The following is a 26,899-nucleotide window of genomic DNA, read 5'->3' on the forward strand; positions in this document are numbered from 1 at the left end:
TAACGCATTACTTTCCATAAAAAGTAACTAAGTAACCAAATTAGTTACTTTTTTTAGGGAGTAACGCAATATTGTAATGAATTACTTTTAAAAGTAACTCCCAAACACTGTTTATTTATTTCATTTTTCTTTTTTACAGCTCTAAATCCAAAACAAGAACTTTATCAGGTGTCCTTAGGTGTCCTTAAGACCAATTACTGAGAAATTAAAATGAGATATGTTTGTTTTTGTTTTCTTGTTTTAAGCATAAATCTAACGGTTTTGTTTCACTGTTAAATTGTTTATGTTTTTAGTTTATGCTTAAAACAAGAAAAAAAGAAAAAAAATAGACTGTTTTAAAAAGGGGAAGACATGTAATGCAGGATAATCTCTGAAAAGCAGCCTCATTGTCTCCTGGTGTTGTTTCTGCTCTGGATTTGAGGAGGTTTATTGAAATGAAGGAGCAGATGAGGAGGTGTCAGAGAGTGGGAGGAGGAGGAGACATGGGAAGGTGCTCGTCCTTCATATTCCATCTGCTGTGGTCAGTGGAAGAGTGTCTGCTTCTACCTGTGTGGGAGAAAGACCGTCAGCTCTCATCATTCACATCTGCATTCGCAAAGAATGGCCGTAATTATTGCACACGCTGACGAGGATCATCAACGCATGGAGAAGTAAGAGGCTGTTTGGAGAAGTGCTGTACCCCACACTAAAGGTATAATTTTACTATGCTTTTACAATGTTTTCATGGCATGATTGCTATTTGGAGAGATAGTTCAGATGTCAGAAACTCAACAAGTGCTGCTTTTCTGTGAGTTAAACAGCTCAGGTTTTGTGTTCTTGTTTGAGCTGCAGTTGACTATATCATAACTATATGATTCTTGTGGTTTTCTTTTTCATTTCAATATTTGCAGCTTAATTGTGGTCAGATTCATTTACTATTTTGTTGAATTTATTCTATACACTGAAAAAAAAAAAAATTATGGCAAACAAATTTTCACCTAGAAACTGCAAGTAAATTACAAGGTAATTAAATTACACAGATAATTACAAGGAAACAACAAGTGAAACATTGAACTAAATGTGAAATTTGTGAAGTAGAAAGACTCAAATAGTATTTTCTCTGTACTATAATAATCTTTATTTTACTTGGAACTTAAAAAAATAAAATAATATATATATATATATATATATCAGTTAATTCAACCACATTTTGGTCTTTATTTAGCAATAAAACATCAAGAAAAATAAAACACTGTTAAAAAAAGAGAAATAATTGGAGTATGTTTTACAAGAAAATACTATTTCACTCTTTTTACTTCCAAAATTCATGTTTAATTCATGCCATTTGTGAAATTTACTAGCTTTTTTTTTATTAAAAGCAGTTTCTTCACTATTTTTTGTCAGTGCATGAACATCATTTGTAAACAGTAAAACTGTAAGGAGATATATTTTAAAATGACTTTCATTGGTAGAAGAATTATTTTGGTGATTAAATAATGTTTTGATTTGAGTAAAACAGTTCATTTAGATATCCATGGCATTTTCTAGAAGGATTTTGGCTGTTCTGAGACATTTATAACATGTTTATTACAACATAATAACATTTTTATTACAACATAATGACTATTTTGAAGTGCTTTCTCATCGAATGGCTCTACATGCGCTGTATTTGCTGACTGTGGAATAGATCGGTCTAGTTCAGACTTTTAGCGAGCTCCGTCAGGTCTGGATGTCTGATCAACATGGCTGATTTGCTCCTCCCTTCGTCTCTCTCCTCGCGTCCATCTCTTCTCTCCTCATACCCGTCAGAGAGGCTTCTGTGTCTGAGCCGCTCTCTCGTCCTCCACGGCCTGCCGGCGACCCATGCTAAGAGGCAGACTCCCGGTCACACACATGTCCTCGGCCATCGCCCCCGTCAAACCCTCCGGCACCGCCGGCCCCAAAGAGGTGGAGCTGATCCTGGTGAAGGAGCAGAATGGGGTGCAGTTCACCTCCTCGGCCCTGGTCAGTCCCAGTGGTCAGACGCACCCCTCCGGAGAGGAGCGCGAGACCTGGGGCAAGAAGATTGACTTCCTCCTGTCTGTCATCGGCTTCGCCGTGGATCTCGCCAATGTCTGGAGGTTCCCTTACCTGTGCTATAAAAACGGTGGAGGTGAGAGACGGACAAGTCTGAGATGTGCTTGACATTGATTAAACTTTTACAAGAATATAGATTTTCTGTGGAAATCTGCCATTTACAGCTGAACGGTCTGAGAAATCAAGAGAGATGTTGATTTAAAATGTAAAAGCTTAATGATATAGAGCCTGTAAAACCTTGACGAACCAATAATGTGAACTCATTTTACATGACCAGTTTGGACCAGGGTTATTATATTCAACTAAAATAAGAATAATAATAATACTAATAAATGAAAATTATTTTTATTTTTATTTTGTTAGTTTAGTTCTCATTTTTACGGAGCCCTGCACATGACATGCAAGAAAAATAAAATAAATTGTGCACACGATTACTATTTCGTTCCCTCGATTTAATTAAAATTAAAATGTATAAAAATTATATAGACAAATAAATAAATAAATAAATCAAATTAAAATTTCAAAATTCAGAATATGAATAAAAACTATAATAGTATCTTAATGATACTAAAATAACACTAAACTATTTGGCATACTTTTAATCTTGATTACTTTTTTATCTAAAAAAAATTTGTTTTTGCTTAAATGTTTAAAATTTGTTTTGTAGACATCTAATTTCTTTACAAAACTAACAGTTTTAGTTATTATTATTGTCATTATTACTTTTTTTTTTAACGAAAGTTTTAGTTACTATATTATATTATTTTGAAAAACTAACATTTTAGTTGTTAATTGTATTATTTTTTAGTTTTTATTTTTAGTTAGAGAAGAAGCAGTGCTCCTCACAAATGCTCCTCTGTTTAGAGTGAATCTAGACAAAGAAGAAGCTCAAATAAAAGCGAGTTTATTTGTCATCATGACATGATTCCCAGACTTCCACGGCTGTTATTTTAGAGTTTTCATCATCGTTCTCTCACTCTAACATGTATATCTGAGTTTGTCTGTGCGGTTGTGTCAGGTGCGTTCCTGGTGCCGTACCTCTTCTTCATGGTGATTGCTGGGATGCCGCTCTTCTATATGGAGTTAGCTCTGGGTCAGTACAACCGTGAAGGAGCAGCAGGAGTCTGGAAGATCTGCCCCATCTTCAAAGGTACATGACCTTCATAAAGTTTCCTTTAGTGCGTGATTTTCTATGATCCTCTGGCCTGTGTAAGTCTTAAGGTGACAGCGCTGTTATGATCAGATGTTCACTGGCTCTTGAGGCAGAAGGTGTTTGTGTTCCCGAAACAAACTCATCATGGCAAACGGCGGACAGGTGCTGTTTATTTCCAGCTCAAATCATCTGCAGTCAAATGGAAGACAGAAAAATTGGCTTTTAGTATGAAATTTGCCTGCCAGGCCTCAGTTGTTGGTGGATGGCAAATTTTGTGTCACTTCACTGGTATTGCATCATGACACCAGCATACAGAAGATACCAAAGCACTGTGACCTTAAGTTCTTCACTGCTCTTCAATAAACAAGGCTTTATAGTGGGATATGAGATGCTTTCTGTAAAGAACAGATTATTCTGCAGTTCCTTAGAAAACCAGCTATGTGCCTTAAAGATCGCAGAAACCTATGTGCTGGTCTGAAGAAGCTGTAATGCCACAGACTTCATTATTCTCCAATTAATCATGTAGTGTATATTACCAGTTTGGACCAGGGTTATTATAGTTCACTATAAAACCATTCAAAACTCATTAAAATTGTTACTTAAAGGGATAGTTCATCCAAAAATGCAAATTCTGTCATCATTTATTCACCCTCAAGTCATTCCAAAACTGTATGAGTTTCTTTCTTCTGTCGAACACAAAAGAAGATATTTTGAAGAATGTTGGTAAACAAACAGCTGCCGGTAACATTGATGTCCATAGTATTCTTCCCCCTATACTGTGAAAGGTCAATGGCTAACAGCAACAGTTTGGTTACCAACATTCTTCAAACTTTACATGTTCAACATAAGAAAGAAACTCATACAGGAACAACTTGAGGATAAGTAAATCATTTCATTTTTGGATGAACTATCCCTTTAAAATTCAATAAACTTTAAGTGAAATAAATGAATTAATAATAATAATAATAATAATTATAATGGAGCTAAGCAGCACTGCTGAGTGTCAAACACTAAGATCTACATAGACATTTAAAAAAAAAAGAATAAAAATGACAGAAACGCAACAAAATTACTAAAGCTTTAACTAAAATTAAAATTAAAACAGAAAATATAAAAAGGAATTCAAAACATTAATACAAAATAAATAGAAATAGATTCATACTGTACTAGTATGAATGATAGTAAAATAACACTGGTTTTGGACATATTTGGACACACATTTAATCTTGATCAACTTTTTGATCTAAAGGCTTTTGCTTAAATGCTTGAAATGAGTTTTGTACACATCATTTATTTACAAAACTAACAGTTTAGTTGTAATTTTTGTTAAATATATTTTTAGTGTGGTATAGCAGATTAAATATAAACAATAAAAAAAGGCTTTCTGATAAGGTAGGAGAAGTGCTTTAAAGAAACCAATGCGCTGATCTGAAGAAGAGAATTGGGACTTTATTGTTCTCCAAATAATCACACCTGCCTGTCTGTACTTTGGTTTTTTTGTTTTTTTTGGATATATCAGCTGTTCTGGTGCTGGTTTGGTAGTATTGTTAATACATGTTGGATTTTAAGCGGGAACATTAGAAAATCTTCTGAAGGTGATATCAGTCCATCACTGTGAATGCTCTTCAGCGGATACTGTATATCTAAATCTGGTGTAGAGCTAGATTGTGAACACCCTTCAGGGCTGACAAAGCATCATCTGTTTCCTAAAGACGCCTGTTTTGCATGTCCGTAACGGCTGTCAAGCGTCTCGTGGAGAGAGAGAGAGACGGAGACGGACATTTTAATCACAAGCTTGGCTCTCTGTGAGCCTGGCACTCGAGGAGAGATTACTGTAATTAGCGCTGATCAACATGTTTGCTTCCTCAGGATCGATGGCCTGAGAGGGCCGGGAATCACACATGTGCTGCTGATGTATGACGGGAGAATCCTGCTGTTTGCTTTCAGACAAAGAGCTCCGTTAGAAGAGCCACGGGGGGTTTATGAGAACTAACTCTCAGTGTGGTTCACTGGCTGTGACTCTTTCTGTCATTCTGACTGACTGACGTGCTGCAGGAACTTCTTCAGTGAAAATAACTTAAAAATGATTTAATATAGGGAGAAAATGCTGATCATCAGTGTCAGTAGGTCAAAATTAATATTTTCCATTTTATCTATTTTATATGTGGTTTGCATTTTTTTTTTTTTTTATTATTATTTTTAAAATTCTATTAACTGACTTCAGGACATGGTTTGTGCTTCAGAATTAAACTTTAATTAAATGAAATTAAATGTTCATTAAAAAAACCCCCAAAAAAACAAGAGGCCAGGATTGGAAATTTAGTCTAAATGATGCTTTGATTCAGCAGGCAGTAGCTAATTTGGGATTTTTTACAGTTATTATGTATTTATCATTATATGTTATTGATACAGTTGTTATTGATATGGTTATTAATGATATTTGTGAATGCAATCAACATGACAATGCTTGTAAAAATTATTGTAAAAGTTTATTTACTTGTCTTTCCGTACAAAGAGTGAACATGACGTCACTTCCTGAGTGCAATGAGTAAAATCATGTTCTAACAGGGTTCTTTACAAACGTTAGTGAAACAGTAATTTAAAAATAAGGTTAACTTCAATTAGTTAAATGAAAGTAAATTAAATGAAAAACGATATTCAAATAAAGTTGAAAAGATAAATGTTAATTTCATTTGTGTCCTTTTAAATGTAGGCAATAATTAAATAAACAAATAAATGCATGCATACATTCATACATAAATGCATGAATGCATAAATTAATGATTATTGGAGTACAGAGAAAACACTATTTCAGTTTTTCTACTTTAAAATTTCATGTTTCATTGTGTTACTTGCCTTTTTTATTATTATTTGTGAAATTTACTAGCAATTTCAGAGTGAAAATTGTTTCCAAGTAAATCCTACACCATTTTTTATGTTCTATTTTATGTTATGAATTTTAATATGAATCCCTGCTGAAAAGATGGTCTTAGAACAGGTTAGTGCTGGTTTATCTGGTGGTCTACCATCGGCTGACTGACCAGCACGGTCTGTATGGTGAGACTGACCAAGGAAGACGTGTTAGTTAACTAGTTAGTTAACCAGCACAGCATCATCCAGAACATAAGCTGGTGAGCAGCTGATGGTGTATCTTCATGTTTTGCTCAGGCGTGGGCTTCACGGTGATCCTGATCTCGCTGTACGTGGGCTTCTACTATAACGTGATCATCGCCTGGGCTCTCTTCTACCTGTTCTCCTCCTTCTCTGCGGAGCTGCCCTGGATCAACTGCAACAACACCTGGAACAGTCCCAACTGCTCCGACCTCAACGCCACGCTGCTCAACGACACACACAAGGCCACGCCGGCGCTCGAGTACTTCGAGTACGTACACATGACCTTCACAAACACTGACCTGGGGCCAGCTGCAGAAACTGTTTAGACTAGTCTTAAAAAGTTAGTCATATATATATTATTATTTTCTTTTTTTTCTCTTCAAGGCTGGTCATAACTTTTTTAAATTCAGCTATGAAAAGGTAGCTTGGTCTTATTTGTATTGGACAAGCAAGATTGATTACCCCTTGGCAACTGTTTCAGTTTTTTTTCAGCTGCTTACACACTTTTTCAAAACTCAAAAATGCAAAATGCCTCACATCTCTTGCAAAATGAAACACTGCTTGTTTTTGAGATGTGTTTGTGATATTTTAAATGCAGTGCTTCATTTTGCATTTTGTGTGTGCAATTCTTGGATTTGTGTGTAAAGTACAAAAAAAAAAGAAAAAAAAAAAAAGAAAAGAGGCAAAGTTTTGAAAATGTGTGTGAGCAGTTGAAAAAAACTGTAGTTGGTCAACCCGTGACTGTGGAGTACGATCATGTGTTGATGTTGATCTGCAGGCGAGGCATGCTGCATCTCCACGAGAGCACCGGCATCGATGACTTGGGTCTGCCGCGCTGGCAGCTCACCTCCTGCCTGGCCGTGGTCATCGTGGTGCTCTACTTCAGTCTGTGGAAGGGAGTCAAGACCTCAGGGAAGGTTCGAGATCTTACATGAACCTCCAGTGGTTTGCTGGTCGTCTGCTTTATGCAGACTGGTGTTTGGTGTGTAAGCACACAAAGCCCCTCTAAATCAAACCAGACTGGCCAGACCAGGAGACCAGCAAACAGCAATCAATCAGTGTTTCTGATAGATTAGATGTGCTTGCAAACGTTTCACAACACCATTATATGAAGTTTATTTGCAAAAACAGATAACTCCATTTTTAAATTTTCAAAAATCATTTAGTCATTTTTATTATGTTATCATGTTTTTATTGTGTTAGTTAGCTGTTTGTTTTTTTGTTTGTTTGTTTTTTTTTGTTATTTTTTACCCTAGTCAGAATAACCCAACTGCAGTTTGATTGAGATTAATCAGAATGCACAAGGAAAAACATGATTTCTGAGAATTGTTAATCTGAGTTATCTGTTTTTGCAAATTAATTCTTCATATGTTCTTCACAAATCTACTTCACAGCTGTCATGCAGCTGCTCCATTCTTGGAATATAAGTGAATGTTTAGTTATTTGGTAGATTAAGCATCATATAAATGTGATGCATATACTGTATTTTGTATGGTGACATTCATGCCGTGTGTTTGTGTGTAGGTGGTGTGGATCACAGCCACGATGCCCTATGTTGTCCTCACCGTCCTGCTGCTGCGCGGTGTCACACTGCCTGGAGCCATTGATGGCATTAAAGCCTACCTGAGCGTGGACTTCCTGCGCCTGTGTGACGCTCAGGTACACACACACACACAGATAGAGAGATAGATAGAGAGAGAGAGAGAGAGAGAGATACAAACACATACTTTTTTCTACTGTTCAAAGATAAGACGGTTGGTATGTTTTTTGATGGAGTTTAATACTTTTATTCAGCAAGGGAGCATTAAATCTATCAAAAGTGACAGTAAAGACATTTATAATGTCACAAAAGTTTTCTAATTTCAAATAAATGCTGTTGTTTTTAACTTTCTATTCATCTGTGGATCCTGAAAAATAAAATGTATCATAGTTTCCACAAAAGTATTGGGCAGCACAACTGTTTTCAACATTGATAATATTCAGAAATGTTTCTAGAGCAGCAAATCAGCATATTAGAATGATTTCTGAAGATCATGTGACACTGAAGACTGGAGTAATGATGCTGAAAATACAGCGCTGCATCACAGAAATCATTTACAGTTTAACAGATATTACATTTACATTTAGTCATTTAGCAGATGCTTTTATCGAAAGCGACTTACAAATGAGAACATTAGAAGCAATCAAAACCAACAAAAGAGCAACAACATGAAAGTGCTATGACAAGTCTTGGTTAGCCTAACGTTAGTGAAAGTGAAAGTGATTTTGTGCCTCTTTGGGATGGCACAATAATGCGTTGTTCACTTGCAGAATGCAAGCTTCTAAAGGGCACGTAAGTCTGAAGTAATGAATTTAGGTAAAGGGGTGCAGAGCCAGTGGTGGTTCTGTAGGCAAACATCAATGCCTTGAATTTAATGCGAGCAGCTATTGGTAGCCAGTGCAAATTGATGAACAGAGGCGTGACGTGCGTTCTTTTCAGCTCATTAAAGATTAATCTTGCAGCGGCATTCTGGATTAATTGTAGAGGTTTGATGGACCTGGCTTTACGACCTGCCAAGAGAGTATTGCAATAGTCCAGCCTGGACAGAACAAGAGCCTGAACAAGGAGTTGTGAAGCATGTTCCGAGAGAAAGGGCCTGATCTTCTTAATATTGTATAATGCAAATCTGCAGGACCGGGCAGTTTTAGCAATGTGGTCTGAGAAAGTCAGCTTGTCATCAATCACAACTCCAAGGTTTCTGGCTGTTTTTGAAGGAGTTATGGTTGATGAGCCTAACTGGAATGTGAAATTGTGATGAAGTGATGGGTTTGCTGAAACTACAAGCAGTTCTGTCTTAGCTAGGTTGAGTTGAAGGTGATGGTCCTTCATCCAGCAAGAAATGTCTGTTAGACATGCTGAGATGCGAGCAGCTATCGTCAGATCATCAGGATGGAATGAGAGGTAGAGTTGAGTGTCATCAGCATAACAGTGATATGAAAAGCCATGTTTCTGAATGACAGAACCTAGTGATGCCATGTAGACAGAGAAGAGAAGTGGTCCAAGAACTGAGCCCTGAGGCACCCCAGTAGTTAGATGTTGCAACTTGGATACTTCACCTCTCCAAGATACCTTGAAGGACCTATCTGAGAGGTAAGACTCAAACCTGGAGTGCGGTTCCTGAGATGCCCTTTCTCAATAGGGTTGACAGGAGGATCTGGTGGTTGACCATATCAAAAGCAGCGGACAGATCCAGCAAGATAAGTATTTGAAGATTTGGAAGCTGCTCTTGCAAGTCTTAGGGCTTCAACAACTGAGAGCAAGGCAGTTTCGGTTGAATGTCCACTTCTGAAGCCAGATTGGTTACTGTCCAGGACAGTGGTGGCTGCTGGTCTTTCAAAGAGGGGAAGCTCATTTTCGGCCTACATCATAAAAATTGTCCATTTATTTATACGTAAATTCTGCCCTATGTTCCTTTTCAAGAAAATGCTCTGTGACCCTGTCGTACCAACTAGGCGTCTTTTCCAGTGACGCTAGCCTAGCCTACTATATGAATGAATGAATGAACAAACAATCTAAAAAAAAAGATATTAAGCTCGACGGAGGAAATGTGGGAATTAGGTTAAACTGAAACAAGGAATGTGGTGTATAATAGGGTTGTCACGATACCATAAAAATGTCTTACGATACTATACCAGCTTAATTTATAATTCAATTCTACAAAATGAATCAAAATTTAATAAATAAATAGATGTAAGTGAAAACAGACAATATTATTCTATGAATACTTAATTAATGTGAATGAATGACTGGCTATTGTTATCCATGAAATGATCTAAACAAAACTCATCTTAGCACTGCACAGAAGCTGCATGAAGTGACATTTAGATGTGGCATTTATTCATTTAGACTGTATTTATAATTGCACAAATAATGTTATGAGATTAATGTTTTAAATACTAAATTCTGAATATAGAAATATGTTAAAAAAAATAATGTAATATGCCTACTTTTAGACGGGAAACTTAAAAACGGCCAGCAGATGGCAGAAGTCATTGAAACGATTCTTTCAAAACGGCTGAATCCTTCAGGAGCGAATCAAATGACTGTTTTTATGAATGGCTCAGTGAATCAGTGATTCGCCCAAATCAACGCGGAGGATCGAACACAGAAATGAAACAAAAACAGCGCTCTTGCTCGTGTCGTATTGCCTAAGTGTCAGGAGCATTTTTTGCTCGCATATCTTGAAATTTCCGAGTTAGCAGCATGTATATTAAAACATAAAATTATAAATGAATAAAAAAACATATAATGATTGATAAGAACCAAGTGCAAAGCCGCTATGGGACTGAGCTCGAATAGCTTCAGCGTCAGCGACTTTTTATAGTACAGAATCGCTGTCAATCAAAAGGAGATGCAGTCTTTCGACAGACCCTCCAATCATCACGCAGAAGCCCGGCGTCCAGGCCAGCCCACTCCTCCATTCACTCCCAGAGACGCTGAGCGTCCGTGGGCGGGACATAATCGCAGCATTTATCCAATGACCGTCTAGTTTCGAAGCTCTGAAAAGAACTGTTCAAAGCAGCCCCATTGAAGTCAATGGACGCTAGGCTTCAATGGAGAAATGCACTGACGCTACGGGAGTGTATGAGAAGGAAATCGAGTCCGACCTGCTATATGTAGCTGATTCTGAACGAACTCGTCTTCGAGATGAACGAGTTCTAACGCATTTTTAGTCAATAAAATGTTAACACAATAGTACATATTTTACCATTAATTTTTTTACATTATAGGGGAAGCCGAGCTTCCCTTGCAGTCTTAAAGAAATCCCCACTGGTCCAGGAGGTTGTTCTGTGTGAGAAAGGCAGAGACTTGGTTGAACACAACCCGCTCAAGTGTTTTTGCAATGAAAGGTAGAAAGGTAGAAGGTCAATAGTTCCCTAAAAGAGTTGGGTTAAGAGTGGGTTTCTTAAGTAGTGGGGTTATACAAGCCTGTTTAAATGCTGAGGGAAAAACACCAGTGTGAAGGGATGTGTTAGCAATGTGAGTGAGTGCAGGCACAACTGCAGGAGAAATGGCTTGAAGGAGATGAGATGGAATAGGATCAAGCGGACAAGTAGTAGGATGATTAGAAATGATGAGTTTGGAGACTTCTGCCTCAGAGAGTGAAGAGAAGGATGTGAACGAGTGTATGTTTGCTGGTAAGATGAGTTTGACAGATTGTGGTGTGTAAAATTGTGCAGTGAATTGTGTAAGAATGTGGCAAAGTCGTCAGCTGTTAGAGTTGATGAAGGAGGAGGAGGAGGACAAAGGAGGGAGGAAAATGTTTTGAAGAGCATGCGAGAGTTAGGCGAATTGTTAATTTTGTCATGATAGTATGTAGATAGTACTTTTAGCAGTGGAGACATTAGCAGAGAAGTCAGAGAGGAGTGATCGATATAAATTAAGATCAGTATGATTTTGTGATTTGCGCCATACCCTTTCTGCAGCCCTGAGCTTAAAACAATGTCCGTGGAGAACGTCAGATAGCCAAGGGGCAGAAGGGGTGGTACGGGCTGGCCTGGAAGACAAGGGGCAGAAAGTATCTAAACAAGATGTCAGAGTGGAGCAGAAAGTATCAGTAGCACTGTTAACATCAAGAGATGAGAACTGTTTAGGTGGAGGAAGCGAAGATGAAACCATAGCAGATAGCCGGGAGGGTGAATGTGAGCGTAGGTTACGTCGAAAAGTGACATGTGGAGGGGTATGTGTTGTGTCAGGAATCATGTTGAGGTTAAGAGCGAGGAGGAAGTGATCCGAGGTGTGCAGTGGAGTAACCAGCACATGATCAGTGGAGCGGTGTCGTGTGTAAATAAGGTCCAGTTGGTTGTCCGATTTGTGAGTAGCCGTAGATAACACTCTCTTGTAGAGTAGAGTGTGGAAGTCTGCAGCCTGAGGTTTGTCTAGGTGGATGTTGAAGTCTCCAAGCATAACTAAGGGAGAACCATCCTCAGGAAAGGTTGAGAGCAGCACATCTAATTCTTCCACGAAGTTACCTAGTGGTCCAGGAGGACGATAAACAACTACAAAATGTTGTTTTAGAGGGTAGGTAATAGTAACCGAATGTGATTCAAAGGAGCTGTTGATACTCAGAGATGGTAAAGGAGTAAATTTCCAATTATTAGAGATGAGCAGACCAGTACCTCCACCTCTTCCAGTCTAACGGGGGGTGTGGGAAAAGGAGAAATGATTGGAGAATGCAGCAGGTGTAGCATTGTCCTCTGGTTTGATCCAGGTCTCTGTCAGGGCCATGAGGTTTAGCCTTGAATGACTAGTAACGGCAGTAATGAAATCAGCTTTGTTGACAGCAGACTGACAATTCCAGAGAAAATTCCAATAGAAAAAAGAAAGTAATGTATTAGCAAACACAGGCAAAAAAATATTCACATAGAAAATAGCTGTTTTAAATTGTAATAATATTTCACCATTTTTACGGTATTTTTTTGTCAAATAAATGCAGCCCTCTTTCAAAAAACATAAATAAATAAAAAATAAAAATCTTCCCAATCCCAAACTTACAAACAGTAGTGTATCTCATTTTATATAGACTTTATATATATATATATATATATATAAATAAATAAAAATAATAATAGTAATTTTATTAAAAGCCTAACCATACTACTAAAATAAGACACCTCTTTGAAATAAAACAATATTCAATATCCAATAATTGATATTTGGATCATTTTGGCTTTGAAGTGTCCCAAAGCTTTTGGATGTTCCCAAAGGAAGGTTTTGTGAGATGTAATACACTTCTGGCATCTCTCTCTCTCTTTCACACACACACACACACACACACACACCTGCTGAGATGTGTAAAGCTCTCCTTTAAACACACATGCAGTATAATTGCATTAAAGAGCAGCAGAAGGTTTATCGCTCTTTGAGAGCCTGTGACATTTATATTAGAGTTTTGATCAGTCAGTCGCACAGATTCAGACTCTCGTGTGTGTGTGTTTATGAATCAATCTCATAAGAATCGCTCATGTCCTCATAGCGCAGCGGCAGGTGAAGTTACTATCAGCCTTAAGTAAGTTTTTTCCACGATCTGCGATTTTTTCCCGGAGCACCACTTGGCAAAGAGACCTCAAAGCGGCAATTTCAGAATTAGATTAGACACATGTGTGCAGCAGCAATTTGCAAAATTACCCTGTATTCACAAGTGTCTTTCATCTTTCTGCTGAATGAGTTTCCTGCAATTATCTCTAATGATAGCTGTTGTGCGGCCCCTTTGTGCGGCCGGCCGGGGCCGTTTGTGTCGCAGGTCTGGATCGAGGCCGCCACACAGATCTGCTTTTCTCTGGGAGTAGGGTTTGGTGTGCTAATCGCCTTCTCCAGCTACAACAAATTCAGCAACAACTGCTACAGGTGAGCAGAGGAGTCGTACAGAGCAGCGAGAACCCAAACACACACACACACACACACACTCACACATACACATATAGAAACACACTCACACTCACACACACACACACACACACACACAGTTTTTATACTGTACTTACTGTATGTGCTATTGTCCTACACCAACCCTACACCTAAACCTACCCCTTACAGGAGACTTTCTGCATTTTTAGATTTTCAAAAAACTTAATTCTGTATGAATTATAAGCTTATTTCCTCATGGAGACCTCAACAATGTCAAAATGTACTGGTATTACTATCCTTGTGGGGACATTTGGTCCCCATCTTGTGATAAATACCAGGTACACACACACACACACACACACAGTTTCTCACACTTCACTGCTGAATTAAAAGCCCTTTGATGCATGTTTGAACTGAGTGATGTTGTGTTACAGAGACGCCATCATCACCAGCTCCATCAACTCTCTGACCAGCTTCTTCTCTGGGTTCGTCATATTCTCCTTCTTGGGTTACATGTCACAGAAACACAACGTCGCTCTAGATAAAGTCGCCACAGACGGTGAGTGAATTTCTATTGTGTGCTTGTCATTAGACTGAAAATGTGGAGATCATAATAACGTATAATATAGCATTAATTATGTTCATATTATTATGTACTAACACATTTTAACTTACAATTAACATTAACTAATGCATTACAAACAAACATGAATTAACAATGAACAACAGTATAGTTATAGTTCATGATAACTAACATTAACTAATGTTACTATTTTGTAAAGTGTTGCCATTATATTTTGCTGAGCAACATGAACTACTTTGGGGGGGAAAAATTGTTGTTGTTTTCACAAGAATTTTTTTAATAATTAAAAAATAAATAAATAAATAAAATAGTGTAATGCTAAACAAACCAACAAATTAATTAATTAATTAATTATCATTTGTGCATTCTCATAACTAACTAATTATTTAATTAATTTATTTAGTTATTTATTAATTATCATAAATGTTATACAGCATTTAAATAATTTACATTCAAATTTATATTAGAATTATTTAATTTAATCAGTTTAAAACACATTCTAAACTACGTAAGTAATATTACATTATAATAATATTAATTAGCTTTAGAGCTTTAAATATATGCTCAGTGCTTCATGTGGTCTGTAAATGTAAAGTCCTGATTGATCTCAGATCAGTCTGTGATCGGTGTTCATAAACAGCAGCGTCTGGAGACAGAATTGTTTGAGAGCAAATCAATAATGTGTGAGATGCAGAATGTCAGTGGAACTGAAACATGTCGATTTGTCTGATTCTAAGCAACGTTTCTGTTTCTGTTGGACTGATTTATATTTGCCGTCACAAATGCATGACTAATTTATGTTTTCTTATGATCTTTAAAACCGTTTGATCTGCTGAGTTCTGCCTAAATGCTTGGAATTAATTTTATAGACAAAAATTCGGTCAAAAGAAAGAAGTCTCTTCTGCTCATCAATTGATTAAAAATACAGTAGGCCTTAAAACTGCAATATTAAGAAATATTATTGCAATTTAAAACAGCTGTTTTCTATGTGAATATCTGTTAAACTGTAATGTATTTCTGTGATGCACAGCTGTATTTTCAGCATCATTACTGCAGTCTTCAGTGTCACATGATCTTCAGAAATCATTCTAATATGCTGATTTGCTGCTCGGGAAACATTTCTGATTATTAATCAGTGTTAATCATTATCAATGAATGCTGCCCAATATTTTTTTTTTTGTGGAAACTGTGATATATTTTATTTTTCAGGGTTCACAGATGCATTTATTTGAAATAGAAATCACATTATAAATGTCTTTATTCACTTTTGACTTGATGTCCTTGTCCTTGATGAATAAAAATATACATTTCTTAACAAACACACACACACACAAATGTTCTAACCCTAATGGTTTGAAAAACAGCATAAATTGTGCCTACATATGTACAATTTTCTTTTAGAAATTTAAATGCATAAGATAATTCAGATAATGAAGGGAAACATAGTGTTTATTTCTCCACCTAGTGGAGATTCTGGGTTTGTAATTCCACTTGTTTTATTGCATCACTTTTAAACGAACAAGTGGAAAATAGTACAAATTAAGTAATAATAGATGTATAAATTATTTGGGTGTTGTGTAAATGGTAATATGCATGTTTTTTTGGTGATTGCACATTCTAGATTAATACAGCTTCTTCAGAGCCACTCTCTGGTTTTTACCGCGGTGTATGTGGAGGTGTTGAATCTTTGTTGTTTGCGTCTCTCCAGGTCCAGGTCTGGTGTTCATTATTTACCCAGAAGCCATTGCTACACTGCCGGGGTCATCAGTGTGGGCTGTGATCTTCTTCATCATGCTGCTGACTCTGGGAATCGACAGCGCTGTGAGTCTCAGGATCTTGTCTGGTCTGATCTTGAACACAAGAGTTTGTCAGTACAGTATTAACCCTCATAATACATTCAAAAATCTTTAGACTATTTTCAATCTGGGTCAATCTGGACCTGAAGAATTGATACATAACAGTCACAACTTCATATTTTCCAACTAAAACTATATATCTGATCGGCAACTTTTTAATAACGAATGTATATATGATATTTGAATTTTATAAGATCATATAATTTTACCAGTATTAACCCTTTTTGAATAAATATAATTGAATTAAATTCTTTGAATTTATAACTCATGATTGATCAACAACGATCCAAATTTATGAAACATACACTGTAAAAAAAACACCATAAAATTTACGGTTTAAAAAAAACAGTAGTAACATCTTCTTTTTCACTTACAAAAACGGTATACTACTGTAAAATTGCATCTAATGTCCAGTACAGTTTTTCACCATATATAGTAGGGGAACTTAGCATTAACCAATTAACAGGTTTTTAATGTAGCATTTTTACAGTCTTTTACTGTTAAAATCATGGTCATTTTTTACAGTATACATATTTATTTATAACAAAACAACATCAAAACAACATCAATATTACTAAAACAATACATTTTTAATTTGCTTTTACTTGCAAAAAAGTTATCAGTTTTTCATGCTGCAGTGGTTCATCAATAGGTCACATATTCATGTTTATCAACAAAATTCAGCCCAAAAGTGTGTGAGACATGGGGAAAAGGCAGAATATATTTGACAAAAGTTTTTGACACTAATATAACTAAGTATTTTTTGGCACCTAATGGTACGCCATTCATACTGGGTCCTAAATCACCTGAACACAAAACATTGTTTGTTTGTTCATTCATTCATTCATTCAAATGGTTATATCTGTTAAAAATATTTTAACAGTTCTTTCGTTCAAAGGTTTGTTCCCTTACTAAAAATGTATCTTTCTTTTTTAAATTTTATTTATTTTTTAATGTATGTATCTCTTCCGGGTCAAAATGGACCCGTATGGGTTTATGAGGGTCAGTGCTGTAAATGATGACTGGAAGCTCAGTCCTGATGAACGCCAGCGCTGTAACTGCATCTGAACGCTGTTTTTCAGATGGGAGGGATGGAGTCTGTGATCACGGGACTCATCGACGAATTCAAGTTCCTGCACAAACATCGAGAGCTCTTTACGCTCTTCATCGTGGTCTCCACGTTCCTCATCTCTCTCATCTGTGTCACAAATGTACGTGAGACACAAACGCTCCTCTAATGAGCTTCTCGTCTGATTATGAAGAGTCTCTCGTGTGGAATCTCGATCCGGTCTCATCTCTCTGTCTCTCTGCAGGGTGGCATCTACGTCTTCACGCTGTTGGACCACTTTGCCGCCGGGACATCAATTCTGTTTGGAGTGCTGATTGAGGCCATCGGCATTGCCTGGTTCTACGGTGAGGTGGATCGCTGCTCCTGCATGTGCGGTGAAGCTGATGTGGCATTAGGGGCTGATGGTCTATCAGACGGCTGTGCTCCGGGGCTGCTGGCGCTCATTAGGCTCCCAGAGCTCGGATATCAGCCGAGGAACGCTCTTCACACAAACACCTATCAATCTGACATTCGATTCTAACTCCAATTTTGATCTAGCAAGAAAATGTTTCTTATTTTCATTTAGTTTAATTTGATGTGCTAAAATAACTCCAACTAAAACGAATGGAAATAATAATAATAATAATAATAATAATAACACAAACTAAAAAAACTAACTTTAAAAATACAATGACTAGTAAAAACAACAAAACATATTTACATATTTATTTCTAACAAAACAACATCAATATTGCTCTGAAAAGTTTTCAAACTAAATAAATTAATTTCACTATTTGACAAACGTTTTCTTTTTTTTTTACACTAATATAAAAAATAAAATAACTCAAACTAAAACTGAAAAAAAAAAAAAATAAATAAATAAAATAATACAAACTAAAAAAACTGACTTAAGAAAAAAAAAAAACATTGACTAGTAAAAATAACAAAAACACAATAAAATGACTAAAACTAACTAAAATTAAAGTGACAATGGAAAATAAAAATAATAATAATAAACATTTTATTTTGATGGTCTCCTTTAGACATTCTGTTGATTATAGGTAACTTGTCAACTCCATGTGAACTAGCAGTCATTAGAGTATTAGTGGACTGTCTGCTGAATATCTGCTAACATTATTTTGATGGACAATACACTGACTATAAGTAACTTTGCAAGTACATGTCAACTGATTCTACTAACTCTGATCTAACAGTCAACTAATATTCTAATGACTGCTAGTTCACATGGAGTTCCAAAGTTACTTATAGTTATGTTCAAAGTGGACAGATTGAAAGTGGAATGAAATAAAATGTAACCAGAATGATAAGATTCTGTTCAGCGTGTGGCGGATCTTGCATCTGAGGGCTTCAGCCCTGCCCCTGTGGACCTGCAGTCCTGAAGAGCTCGATTTGTTAGATTATGGTTGGAGCTGAACTCTGCAGGACAGGGTTGAAGACCTCTGATCTGAATGATAGTCTTCAGTATGGAAGCCTGTTCCGCCACAGAATAAAAAAGGTGATTGCGACCTTTTATCTCAGTTTGGATTTCTCTTTTCAGAATTCCAAGTTTACATTTTGCATTTCTGAGTTTAAATATCACAATTTTGACTTTTTTTTTCTGAATTCTGAGTTTACATCTCACTTTTTTTTTTCTTTTTTTTTTAATAAAAATAGGAAAAAAAGAACAGAAAAAAAAAGAATAAAAAATTCTAATTGTATCTCACAACTTTTTAGAATTCCAAGTTTATAATTTCAAATTCTGCATTTGTATTTTGCAATTCTGATTTCACATCTCGCAATTCAGACTTTTTTTCTCATAATTGTAAGAAAAAAGTCAGAATTGTGAGAAGTTACAATTACCTTTTTAATTGTTTTATCCCGTGGCAGAATCAAGTTTCTGTGCTTCTGAGTTAATGAAGATAAACTATTTTTCTTTTCTCTGTACATATTAACAATAATTTAATTTAGTAATTTAATGTTTCAGTAACCACAAAAGTAGTATTACAAGATAGTCCAACAGAATCTCATGGCAATCCATAACTGTTTTATGTTTCGGCATATGAATTTGTTTTCTGCTTAAGGGAGTGGACCTTCATCTCCACCTCATAAAATAGTTCTGTTTTTCAGTGGGTTAGTCTGAGCGCACATGTTTACTTTTGGCACTAAAAAGACTCTTTTGCATCTGTCTGAAGTGGAAACGAGTAATCGTGCACTGCTCAAACAATTTAATTTCAGTATTTAGTCATTATTTATCACTTTATCAAATATCAAATTTCACTGGTATACAGTATAACAACTTGTTTTGTCTTGTTTAAAAAGTCTTTTAGATAGGTGAGTTTTGGCTAACTGTGCTATAAAGACTATTGTGGCTACATGAGAGGATTGCATCTTGAACGTTACGGTTAGAAATTCTCCTCAAATGTTTCCATGTAATTCACGCATTGACTTTCTCCTGGAAAAGCCATGTCTTTGCCTTCGGCGATCTGGCATGCGGTCGCAGGGATGTGAACTTTGCAAACAGACCCGAGGCAGCGAGCGATTCCTGAAGACCTGATCTTCAGCGTGACTCGGTGAGCTCAGGACCGTCAGATCGTTTGACCTGCTCTGCTGTCGATCAGAGCGAGACACATGGGCCCCGGGCTCCGCTGGCCTTTCTGGAGGCTGCATTACCTGCTGAACACCTGCGCCTTTGGCCCTGAGCTCTGCTCTCGCTGTCTGCTGTGATCAGACGTCAAGCCTCGATCAAACCCTGCGGCCACACAGACTCGCTGAGATCTGCTCTACAGGGAAGACACCAGGGCGTTTGCTTCCAAGGATTCTGTCATTTTCATCAAAACTCAAAGTGATATTGTTTCATGTGGAGCATGGCTTAAGGCTGTCACTTTGTCAGTATTGCCATATTCACATGTTAAAATATGTTGTTTGGTCAAGTGCGTTTAAGAAGAAGGGACTGCAGGGGGAAGCTATGATATTTATTATGGTTTCCCTCATAACTCTGTGGCTCCTACAAATCTACATGCCAGTTTTGATATACCGTGATACATACAGTTAATTTTTCTTTTTTTTAAGCAATTAACACTTCTGTTCATCAAGGATGCATTAAATTGTTTACATTTATAATGTTGCAAAAAGATTTCTATTTCAAACAGATGCTTGTTCTTTTGAACTTTCTATTTATCTGTGAATCCTGAAAAATAAAATGTGTCAGCTTCCACAAAAATATTGGGCAGCACAAGTGTTTTCAACATTGATAATAATCAGAAATGTTTCTTGAGCAGCAAATCAGCATATTAGAATGATTTCTGAAGATCATGTGACACTGAAGACTGCAGTAATGATGCTGAAAATACAGCTGCGCATCACAGGAATAAATTACAGTTTAACATGCAGTATATTTACATTTAAATCCACTATTTTAAATTAAAATATTTCACAATTTTACTGTTTTTTACTGTATTTTTTTATTAAATAAACGCAGCCTTGATGAGCAGAAGAGACTTCTTTCAAAAACATTAAAACGAACTCTCAGACACTGAACTAGACTTCTGAGAAAGGACAGATCAGAGGTCACACGATTCCAAAGTGTTACAGTTGTTGGACAATTGTAACACTTGAAAAATTTGTTATATGAATCCATTATAACGCCTGTTGCTTTTTAAATATTTGAAATTGGTTAAACACATCGGCTGATATGTGGAAGATGTCTTCAATTAAAGATTTTGATGAAAAACAAATGTAATTTTAAAGAGTCAAGTTTCCAATTTAGTTAAACGATTTATGATTCATACCTGCCATCACGGTACATCCTCTTAGCCACAATAACATGTTTGATTTTTGCGGTAGGAGCTGCAGTATCAATTCACCAACAACATCAGTAGATATCATTCAAAGATTGGTTTCAAAGGCATGAACACTTTGAAGAGCAGAAAACAAGTAAGTGGCTCTGCATTTTCTTGATGTTGACCAGCATGTGTGTGTTCAGGTGTGGATCGCTTCAGCGATGATATCCAGGAGATGATCGGACAGAGACCTGGCCTCTACTGGAGACTGTGCTGGAAGTTTGTCAGTCCGTGTTTCCTCCTGGTGCGTTCTCTCTGTCCAACACAACACAAATATCACCAAACTCCTTTATATACCATTAACCCGTGCCTGTTTTCTCTCCCCTTCACTCAGTTCATGGTTGTTGTGAGTTTCGCGACGTTCAATCCTCCCAAGTACGGTTCCTATTATTTCCCCACGTGGGCGACGATGGTGGGCTGGTGTTTGTCCATCTCCTCCATGATCATGGTGCCGCTCTATGCCATCTACAAGTTCTGCTCTCTGCCTGGAAGCTTTTGTGACGTGAGTATTTCATATTTGTCAATATGCAAAACACTTGATGAATTAAGTCAAGCCACATTTACTTAAGCTGTTTTGAAGCAGCTTCACAGTAATAAAGTGGAATATAGAATAATTAATTAATTATGATACAAATTCAGTTCATCTTTAAGCAGCTCTACAGAAGAAAATAGTACCATTATTCAGATCAATTCAGTTGATTTTTCATTCTCGTCCAATAGTGTCGGTGCCATTAAATCAATATTATTACTGAACAATAATATTGCATTGCATTGGACTAAAACTTACTGACTTTGCTCACACATGGTATAAAGTTTTGGGGATTTTTCTCCCATCTTGTTACACTTTTCAAAACTGACCAGCCTACAAAAAATTAGCTTATAAATTTCTTCTCATGTTATATTGTTACTAAAGTGAAAAATTTTGATTTGTGGATCATTTTGCCAATGTTCACTCAAAAGCTGAGGTGCATAAGCTCAGACCAATGATAATATAACATAATGAGAGATTTACAGACAGTTTTGGTTAGACTTTATTTTAAGGTCCAGTTCTCACTATTGATTGTGACTTTTGCCTCAACAAACTCCTAAATTGTTGCCTACTAAAAGTCAGTAAGGTAGTTGTTAGGTTCAGGTGTGGGGTTTAAGGATTAAGGGATCTAAAATATGGTCATGCAAAATAAGCCATTAATATGTGCTTTATAAGTACTAATAAACGTGATTTGCAGGCTGTGTTTCCGCATCATTGTTTTTGACCAGGAAGACCACATTTCAGCACAGCACAAGGGTTAAACATTCAGCACAGCACAGAAATCATACTGCATGCATGATGGCTTTGGTTATAGTGATGTCCCTGCGTTTGTCTGGTTGTTTCTGTGATTCTGTGTGAATGTGGTGCTGGATTATCTCGGCAGAAACTGGCATACGCCATCACTCCTGAGACTGAACATCACCTGGTGGAGCGTGGAGAGGTGCGGCAGTTCACGGTGAGCATCATGGGTGGTTTCATGTGTATGGCCGAACAAGGAAGATTACATAAATTTAATGGGTGAACTTTCAATTATGCTAAACGTGACATTTTACTGCACTGTTATCACCGTCGATCCTCAGCGCAGATATGGTGTGACTGTTCTGGCCTCACTAATGTTGAAGTCTTCAGTGATTTCTGATCTGATTTCTGCTGTTTGCATATTTTCGGCTTGTGTTGTGAAGAGCGCTGTATGAATATGACCTGTTTCTCACAGCTTCATCACTGGCTGGTGGTTTGAGGTGATGATGAAGACGATGAAGATGATGATGGCACACGAGGACTCGCTCCACGAGGGAAACGCTGACAGAAGCGTATTACTAGTTGTTTCTTTCTTGCATAATCAGACATGTGGCTGTTTCGTGACTTCGATCACAGTGTGGTTGACATTCTGTCAGTATCAGTTTTACTCTCTATACGATGACTGTTATGATGGCTGATGTTGTCCCCACTGACTGTTTGTTTATTTATTATATATCTTTTGTTTGTGGTCAGAGTTCAACTGAGCCTTATTGATAAATGTGGTTGACGTGTCAAAAACTGTACAAAAGACATCTTTAGCAACACAAACGTTTAGAGACGCGTAAATAGTGCTATTGCAAAAAAAATAAATAAATAAATGAATAAATCTATCCTCTCTGTGTCTGAGAAGTGCAAATGCATTTATGACTTAACAAGTTCAATTGATCTCAAAAAAACTCTTTCATTTTCATGCTTGCTTCCGGTATCGATCATATGATGCACATGAGCAGAAGATATCTCCTCATCCAAGACTTTAGGTCGCAAGAAGGTTTAACCGTTGGTCACTACATGTTTGCAGAACTGCAGAAAATCAGTCTGTAGGAAACAGCATGCAGTGATTATATTGTTTGCAAACATCTTTGCATTTAATCCATGCAGTGGTTTACCTTCCAAACCAATAAAACACAGCAGCATTTATAGGATTTCTGTCTCACTGAATGTTGTCATCCACAGCTGTATTACTGGACTATCAGAGTTTTATTTACATGAAAGTTTATTACAAATATTTGAAGTCTTTAAATTTAATGATTTCAGTGCCTGCTGAAATTTGTCAACTACTGAAATATGTCAATAAAGGGTGTTTATGAAAAAAAAAGAAAAAAAAGAATTGGATTTGATTTTTTTTTTTTTTTTTTTTTAATAACACTAATGCACTTTGCATGTTGTCGGGGTCAATATTTGTGGAAGAGAAGAGCTGATTTTAATGGTGTGATCATATTACAATCTCTCAAAACAAGAGGCAATGATGTGGATAAAACCAGTTTCCAGTTTTCTCCAACTAATTCAGCTTAGGATATTTTATTCCACTGCATAAACAGTCTACACACTACTATAACTTCATATTGTGTGGGTCAGAAAGTATAAGCAAATCTTAAATATTTCAAGAATATCAGAGTAGATGAACGGTGCATGAATGTATCACTGCTCAGGCTGTTCTCCATTCATTAACCTGCTATGTATGCCAATTAGTTTATCATGAAATTATATCTGTAAAAATAAATAAATAAATAAATAAAACACCTCAAAAACATTGGTCTCCTAATCTATACTGTATGTCATATGTTGTGAAACAATATGACAAATTCAGAACCTGTTCTGCCAACAGTGTCTGTGTGAATGACCACAGAAAATAATGTGAATCAGTCTGTAAAAACATGCAAACAGACACAGAAGTAATTTCATGCAAACGTTACCAGGTTTGCCAGCTTTTCATGGTCATGACAGGAGCTGAAAGGAAAATTCAGTGTCTTGCCCCATAGACTTCTATTAAAAGATCTTTACATTCAACATGATTTTTGCTTGTTTCTGTTCATGGTAATCAACAGCATGTCACAGATGCTGTCAATAATGTTTAACTTGTATTGAACCTAGAATATTGTCAATACTGTTCACAAAGTTCAAACTAAAATGTTTTTTCCTCTCTCTCTCTCTCTCTCCATATTAAAGGAATAGTTCCCCCAAAAAGGAGAATGTGCTGTGAATGTGCTCCTCCACAAAATTTGTTTGCACCGCGCTCTTCCGTCGCTTGACATTTCGTTTAGGTGCGTTGATCCGTTAAATCACTTATTATACAAAACCATGATCCCCACTCACATGAAATAGTCTTTTCTTTTCGTTTTATTCTACATTTTATCACCATTAGGACAAGGACACATACGTTGCGGCTCAAAGGCCTTCCTCAGTGTGTTAAACAATACAAATCCTCCACCCACTTTTTAAATCACCAATTTGACGTCATCGTACATTTACCAATGTTCATTCATTAAAAGCTTACATAGTCTATTCCATTTCAATATTCAACAACTTGGATTTAAATACCACACACATTATCATAACACTGCATTACAACATACTTCTTAATCAAACATAAATTTTCATTTTTATCGCTCTTATATAATTATCAATCTGACTTGGGGGGTTTGTCAGTCTCTCCACAGTAGCAAAAAGAGTGAGAGAGTTGTTTAAGTTACTGGAATAATTTACTATTATTACTAAATAATAATATACTATTATTACTATATAAGTTACTAAATAATCGGAATTACACCACACAATAGAGGATTTTTGGACAAAAAAATCGCTTGCGACAAGCTGCAAATCAGGCCACACCCCTGATCGTTCGTAAAATCCTCTAGTGTGCGGCCAGCCTAACTGTTGCTGTCATGACAGATCTATTTCAGAACCAGCCGCTATCAAAATCATCTGGTTGCGGGTGTGGGCCAGATATTATTCCGGGCGGGCCACCTTTTGCCAACCACTGCTATAGGCTGTTGTCTTTCTAAATGTGCGTCCCTGTCATTGGATTACAATCGGATAAGGGGCGTTTGCATAGTCTCAGTATGGCAGCTGCAGCGGACAGATAGGCTACCAAAAACGCGAACTAGCGATCTTAAACAATGGCCTCAGCACCCAAAGGGCAAACTGGTCTCACAGAATTCCGTGTAATGACCACAGACCCTTAACTCCGAATCTGTGGTGGTATCACGGAATCACCGGAAATTCCGTGATGGGCTCATAGAAGTGATACCAATGTAAGTCAGTGACGGGCATCAGCCGTGGTCCACGCACGGATCCATTACACAGAATTATATATTAGGTAACAACATTGACATTACTGCATATATTTTGGGGTGTGATTTTTCAATGTAAACAGCCACAACAGTTTTAATTATATTACATTACACATTTATGAGCACGTAACACAAGCCCTGCCCCTAAACCGACCATTTGTCAATAAAACAGAAGATATAACAGACAGACACAACTACCGTCATAATTTATTCAAAAAGTATTAATGTTCCAAGTCTTCCGAGGCAAAACGATTGATTTGTGAGAGGAATAGACGCGATCGCCGTCTCTGTCCACCGTAAAGCTCTTCCTGTGTGCTGCAGTCTCTGTGCATAAATTCAAAAAATGCAGCCAGAAGAAGCCTTACGTCAGCTTTGGTTATGAAATGCCATTGGCTCTTGTGTGTCTCGTGATCAATTGCGTCATGCTGTTGTGACAGGCTATTGGTTCTTGTATGTCTCGTGACTGATTGCATCATGCTACGGATGGAAGTATCTTTTTGAATGAGATGTGAGCATGTTAACAGATAAATTAGAATGTCGTGGAAAAGTTCATTTATTTCAGTAATTCAACTCAAATTGTGAAATTTGTGTATTAAATAAATTCAATGCACACAGACTGACGTAGTTTAAGTCTTTGGTTCTTTTAATTGTGATGATTTTGGCTCACATTTAACAAAAACCCACCAATTCACTATCTCAACAAATTAGAATATGGTGACATGACAATCAGCCAATCAACTCAAAACACCTGCAAAGGTTTCCCGAGGCTTCAAAATGGTCTCTCAGTTTGGTTCACTAGGCTACACAATCATGGGGAAGACCACTGATCTGACAGTTGTCCAAAAGACAATCATTGACACCCTTCACAAGGAGGGTAAGCCACAAACATTCATTGCCAAATAAGATGGCTGTTCACAGAGTGCTGTATCCAAGCATGTTAACAGAAAGTTGAGTGGAAGGAAAAAGTGTGGAAGAAAAAGATGCACAACCAACCGAGAGAACCGCAGCCTTATGAGGATTGTCAAGCAAAATCGATTCAAGTATTTGGGTGAACTTCACAAGGAATGGACTCAGGCTGGGGTCAAGGCATCAAGAGCCACCACACACAGACATGTCGAGGAATTTGGCTACAGTTGTCCTCTCTTGAACCACAGACAACGTCAGAGGTGTCTTATCTGGGCTAAGGAGAAGAAGAACTGGACTGTTGCCCAGTGGACCAAAGTCCTCTTTTCAGATGAGAGCAAGTT

General features: G+C 37.0%; 1 protein-coding gene across 1 annotated transcript; it reads left to right on the plus strand.

Annotated features, from left to right (window-relative positions):
- Positions 1-487: 487 nt before the first annotated feature.
- slc6a3 (solute carrier family 6 member 3) lies at positions 488-23,652 on the plus strand. Its single transcript, XM_058745822.1, has 15 exons — positions 488-691; positions 1,789-2,131; positions 3,074-3,205; positions 6,377-6,590; positions 7,101-7,239; positions 7,847-7,981; positions 13,606-13,709; positions 14,144-14,268; positions 16,001-16,113; positions 17,231-17,359; positions 17,462-17,561; positions 21,179-21,279; positions 21,370-21,537; positions 22,448-22,519; positions 22,778-23,652. The coding sequence occupies exons 2-15, from the start codon at positions 1,843-1,845 to the stop codon at positions 22,799-22,801; spliced, it is 1,845 nt and encodes a 614-aa protein (XP_058601805.1). The 5' UTR covers positions 488-691; positions 1,789-1,842; the 3' UTR covers positions 22,802-23,652.
- The last annotated feature ends 3,247 nt before the right edge of the window (positions 23,653-26,899 follow it).

This window comes from Onychostoma macrolepis, chromosome 16 (assembly GCF_012432095.1).
Source record: "Onychostoma macrolepis isolate SWU-2019 chromosome 16, ASM1243209v1, whole genome shotgun sequence".
NCBI classification, from domain to species: domain Eukaryota; kingdom Metazoa; phylum Chordata; class Actinopteri; order Cypriniformes; family Cyprinidae; genus Onychostoma; species Onychostoma macrolepis.